The following is a 5,914-nucleotide window of genomic DNA, read 5'->3' on the forward strand; positions in this document are numbered from 1 at the left end:
GAGACTTGGCAGCAAGGAGAGCTCAACATGAAACAATAGTGCAGAGAGGAGTGCTCCTGCTGTTCAGTCACACAAGAGAGTGTGGTGACTCTCCCTCTCAAGAACAAGAGGAGCACTCCCACGGTCCTGGGTCAAGGCCCTCCTCTGGGGCCAACCCGAACTAGTGACAGGAAAAACACTCATTACTGGGGCCCATTTGAGTAGATCCTAGCAACAAGCAAGAGCAGTTGGAAGAGACCATAGCAGGAAGTGGATGGGGGAAGGACTGAAAAGGGGGGCTTCCAACAGAGGCTGTTCCACCCTTCCTTGGAGGATCAACTAGTCCCCTGAAGTCCGCCTGACCCAGGCCAACTCTGTGGTACCCAAATTTAGACTCACTGGGAGCCGGGCCTTGGGCAAGGCAGACAGGGCAACCATTGTCCTCCCCTGTCCTCCAGAGTGGGACAGGCCAAGGTACCTTGGTTTTTCATCTTATCCAAGGCCTGTGCCATGACACCATGTGCCTCACAACAGAAAGGAGACCTTTCTGTGAATATGAACCACAGCTTTGTGCCTTTTGGGAAAATACCCTTTAAGAGAAGGGAAAACCTGGGGCCCTCCCTTCTTCCCCCCACCCCCTCCCCCTCCGGCCAGCACCTCCTCTCCAGATTGGCTGCAAGTGACCTGTGACATCACAGGACCAACAATGAGGACGATGACTTCAGCAGGTGGTTGCCCCACTACAGGGACTCTAGAACCCCTGGGAAAGCATTTATAGGCCGTCCCCACTGGGGCTACAGTCACTTTTGACCTGCTCGACGGTGGGTGATATCAGCCTTGGAGTTAAGTGCTCCAGAGGCTAGTGTAGAGCTATGGAGGGTCAGAGTACCGAGGAAGACCCTGAAGCCAAGCAGGCCCCAGTTGCTGGCGAAGAGCTAGCAAGCGAGGCCTCACCTAATCCTTCCCTTGACTTGAGTGGCGACGCTGAACAAGCTGAAATCCGAGACCCAGATCCAGATCCCCAAGAGAACCCGCCACCAGAACACCTGAACCAGCCTGCGGCCAACGAGGAAGATGGGGAAGAACTCGCGGGGCTCTCCTTCCCCAGAAAGCTGTGGAGGATTGTGGAAGACAACGCCTTCAAGTCTCTGCGCTGGAATGACGAAGGCGACAAGGTGATCATCAAGGTGGTTCTTTTCCAGAGGGAAGTTCTTCGTCGCAGAGGAGCAGAGAAGATTTTTGAGACCGACAGCATGAAAAATTTCATCCGCCAGCTTAACCTCTACGGATTCAGCAAGATCCGCGCAAGGGCCTCTCGGGGCTACTTCCATGGAAAACAGAATACGATGGTAAAGTAAAATGTATTTATTTCAGTTACCTCCTGTCCTTGTAATTCGAAAAGAACTTCCTACAGTCCCTGGAGAGATCACATACGGCAAGGGCTTAATTTCTGAGGTTATTTTTAGCAGCAGATATGATTTACTGAAAGAACAGGTGTAGCCGTTGAAAGTGTAAGTTCTGATATTAAACTGTTTCCCCTTAGAGACAATCTACAGGACACTAAAAAGGCTCGTTCATATATATGCATTTCCACAGGGACCTGTCAACTTTCTGTAGTGAGGTTATGCTCGAACAGATAAGGGCCCTTGCCTGCAACTGAACTGTTTTTCTCTAGTGCCAAACCCTGTGGGTTTGAGGACTGAAAAGCAATGCTCATGTTGCCTCAGAATGGCTAAAATATCTCTTTCTGTTTCAGATCTACCGCAACCACAACTTTCAGAGGGCCCATCCAGAGCTCCTCGAGAATGTTCGCAGAAAAGATGACCTCAGAAACCCTGCTGAGCAGGTAGCCTGCATACCAACTCCACTCCGAAACGCTGTTCAGCAGGCAGCCTCTGCATCGGCCGCCAAGAGAAAGAGGCTGGCCCCTACCCGACGCTCTCCCAGATTCCACCAGAATGCTGCGGATGAAGGAAACAGCCAGGCTCAGGGGGAAATCCCCAGTGACCAGGGACCCAATAGCTCCCAACTCTTTCCATTCTCTGGTGTATGGGCTATGAGTAGTGTCCCTGAACATACCCTGGGAAACCAGGCCCTTCAAGGGCCAAGCAGCCCCAGCGGAGAGGGTCCTTCTAGCAATGTTATGTCCGCACCTCTGGCTTCTGCTGGAATGGAGGGTGCAGGGGAGGAGCCCAACAGCCCCCCAGATTATCCCACTTACGATTCTGTCGTGACTCTGTACAACAGTTGTTATTCCATCCTGATGGCCACCCTCTCAACCATGTCCACAAGGGAGAACCCCAACGAGGAGCAAGGGGAGTCCTCAGATCACAAACGTGCAGTTTGTGAGCAGGTCAAGGACAACCAGGGTCCCTGAACCCAGACCATTGGTGAATTAAAAAAAAAATTGAGAATCTTCAAATGCAAACACATTTGGGTTCTTAATAAAACAAAATTCCAAAAATTCAAATAAACGATTCACAGGAGAATCTAGAGTCAAGTGTGTTTTCTTTCTAAGGTGTCTACTTGGCTCCGCCATACTTTGGTTCCTGTTGTTGTCCTTTCTTCTGAAGCCACAGCATTTGCACACACTGAGCAAAAGATTTTGCTCGGCAAGGTTGAGGACCAGGTGAGGAACCCCAGGTGGTTGCCTTCCTGCCTCGGAATGGCAGGAAGGACATATTCCAAGTGCACACTAGAAATCCCCAACCATGATACATTTATCATAGACACGTTTATTTCTACATTCCACAAATTAGCAGGAACAAAATTAGCAGTGACACAGAGACGCTTCCTTGTAGTCTTTGCTGAAAGACCAAAGTACTAGAGACATTCAGAGTGAGCTAAAGAGGAAGCACAGGAGGAATCTCCCGCCTCTCCCATTCCTTACACAGGAGGACAGATGCATGTCCATGAATGACACTTAGCGCATAGTACTCGGGAAGGGAATGGCAAGACAACCCTCACCCGGGCTCTCAGAACACAAATAGATACGGAAGCCCAGTGTGGAGAGATGATTTATTAGTCATCGTGGAAGCTAGCCCTGACGAGCCCCAGCCCGTAGTCCCCTGCTGTCCAGTTGAATGTGTGCTGCTTTGGGAAACCCACGGTGAACACACCCAACACCTAAGGGGAAACAGAAGCCACAAGCCTCCTGAGCACCGTCCTCGGAACAATTCTGGAAGCTGTGAGCACCCTGCTGGCTGCATCCACACTTACCTGCTACAACACCTAGACCAAACTTCTCCCCCTCCCAAAGCAAGGCCTCAATCTGACCAGGGGTCATCGGAAGCCTTTGCAGCAGCAGCTCCTGCCCAGGTGTCATCTTCCCAGTCCCTGTGAGCGATGTGGATGGCAGTGGTACAATTCTGGTGGCTGCTCAGCAGGGGATGCCAACAGGTCTCCAGCGTCTTGACTGGCTGCATAAGGCTGCCGGAAGGACAGGCAGCCCAACTTCATCTTCTTCAAGCTACCTGGCAATAAATATAGAAGCATATCGCACTTAACCCTTTAGGTTCATAGCCAGTGGAACCGATCTTGCCCAGGTGCCTGTCATTTGCCACAAAACCCCACTGACCGCGACATCTCCGTGCCCCTACCTGTCAGCATGTGGTAACTGAGGCCCTGCTGCACCACAGACCAATGTAAAGGCTCGGGTGTGCATGATTCAGGTCAAGCTGACAGAGTCCTGGTGGCACTCACAGAGTGGGATGGGCACAGATGAAGAAAGGCTTGGGCAGGACAGTATGTGGTCAGTGCTATGACAGAGGCCACTGTACACTAGAGGAAAACAGGTGGCCTAGAGTTGGCCCCACCGATCAGTGGGCTGGCTTTAGCCCAGAAGCACGGTTCCAGTTCTGCTGCTTTTCCTGCCTGCCCCCATTTCTCTGCTTCCACTCCCAGGCCCCTGGCCCCTGACACCCCAAGTGCAGCAGGCTCTGAACTTTCCTGCTCCCACCCCATTGCAGCTGGGCACAAAGGCTTGGCATCTAAATTCAGCTCACCTGTCACAAAGCCCTGTGATTTCATGTGGCCCTGTCAGTGCTTCCTCACCAGCCCTTGGGTGCCACCTTCCTCTAGCACCCGTGACATGAGCCAAGAGAAAACAGGGTTGAGCATAGAAACAAAGGCACCAGTGCGCACGAACCTTCTATGTGCCAGGCCCTGGGAAAGTCATGCTTTTCAGAAAACTGAATTTACTCCTCAAATGACCCAGTAACATCCGTTCCACTGCCACCTCCCCTCTATGGACGAGAAGCACCAAGTAGGGAGTGATGAAAGCCAATGGCCCACAGGGGCACAGGCCTGATGTCAGGCACCTCTTGCCCTCTTCTCATGTACCTTGGGACACGGCTCCCCACTGAAAGACCGCACTGTGCAGCGCGAGGAGCACAGCAATATCACGGGAACATCAAGGACCACGGAAGATTGCAAGCTGACTACCAGGAGCTAGGAGAGGGACAGAGCAGATTCTGTCTCCCAGTCCACAGAAGAATCAGACTCTGCTGACTTTTGGTTCACACTGGATCCTCCAGAAATCCAAGGCAGTATGCCAGTAGGAGGAAGCCCTCCCCTCATGCGATGTCACCTTGAAGAAGAATGGGGTGGAGCACCCTTCTGAGTGTACTGTAGAAAGTACCTGCTTTGTGGCTTGAGGGGGAACCACTTCCGCTTGTCTCTGCTGCTGCTTCTCCTGCACAAGGACAGGGTGAGGAGGAGAAAAGGTGATGCACAAGCAGCACTGCTGGATAATAGCACCAGGAAGGTCTTCTCCTCGGCGACCACTAAGACCAAGAAGAGATGGGGGGTGCGGGTCTCAAGGGGACCAAACATGTGCACATCCCTCAGTGTTCTTGCCTATGTTGACCATGGCGGTAGGAACCTCCTTCCCTGAATCACCCCATTCCCTGAATCAATGACCACACGAATTACCACTTAGATGGGTAGAAAACCATTTCAATATGGGGACTAATTCCTTAGTCTGAAACAACACAGAAGAGGGCAGAGAAAAATGCCACCTCTCCTCATATGGTCACAGGGCTGGCTGTCTGTGGGGCACTGAGTCCCATCGCCTTCGGTTTATTTCTCGGGAGAACACCGTGGGCTCACTGCCACAGCACACAGAGCTGAATACCTCACTGCCTGGGGGAAGGGGGCTCTCAGGGTGTGCACAGCCCAAGGGCACGTCGAGGCCAGTGTGTGTGTGCAGCAGTAAGCAGGTCGCACACACATACACATTCTTAGGGTTGTAAGCCTGGTAAAGGGCGGGGGCAGGCAATGGCGGCCGCCGGCCGGCCCTAGACAAGTTCTGAGTCCCACATCTAGGGAAAGCCCAGTCCAGAGGTACCGTCAGTAGACCCCGGAGCCCACGAGTTCGGGAAAGACCAGACTTGGCTCAGGACCTCTGGACTGCTGGCACTGGGCGGTCTTCCTGCCTGAGGACCCCGGCTGGGGCAGTCCTCTGTCTGCCTGAACCCAGGCGAAGGTCCTGGCGCCACCAAGAATGGCTCCCACGTCCGGGCCAGGAGACAAGGAGGGCCGCCGAGAGCGCCACACCCGTGACCCACCTGTGCCACGGCCACTGTCGCCTGCGGAGGAGCCAGGTGGTGACAGGTGTTCGCAGGCATTAACCCTGGCGCCTCCGGTCAGCCGCCGAGGTCCTTCTAGGAGGGGCGCAGGCAGCATGCACACGTGGTTACGTACAACTCCGTGGGCAGGCAACGCGGGCCTGCTCAGCCAGTCCTAAGGACACTACGGCAATGCAGTAGTTGCCTGCATTCCTATCCTAAGGACACTACGGCAATGCAGTTGTGTCCTTAGGATAGGAATGCAGGCAACTAAGTAATCACGCGCTTACGACTGTGTGGGGAATTCTGTGGTGCTTTTGAACTCCCTGTCCCTGGTGGTCGCGCGCTGGTGACGCAAAAGTTCCGCA

At 53.4% G+C, this 5,914-nt stretch overlaps 1 protein-coding gene across 1 annotated transcript; it reads left to right on the plus strand.

The window, feature by feature from the left end:
- Positions 1-851: 851 nt before the first annotated feature.
- LOC308278923 (heat shock transcription factor, X-linked member 3-like) lies at positions 852-2,356 on the plus strand (the record flags this gene model as incomplete). Its single annotated transcript, XM_080718922.1, has 2 exons — positions 852-1,328; positions 1,736-2,356. 2 exons carry the CDS (start codon positions 852-854, stop codon positions 2,354-2,356), a joined length of 1,098 nt encoding a protein of 365 aa, XP_080575048.1.
- Positions 2,357-5,914: the final 3,558 nt, after the last annotated feature.

The sequence above is a fragment of the Muscardinus avellanarius genome (assembly GCF_963383645.1).
Source record: "Muscardinus avellanarius genome assembly, chromosome: X".
NCBI lineage: Eukaryota > Metazoa > Chordata > Mammalia > Rodentia > Gliridae > Muscardinus > Muscardinus avellanarius.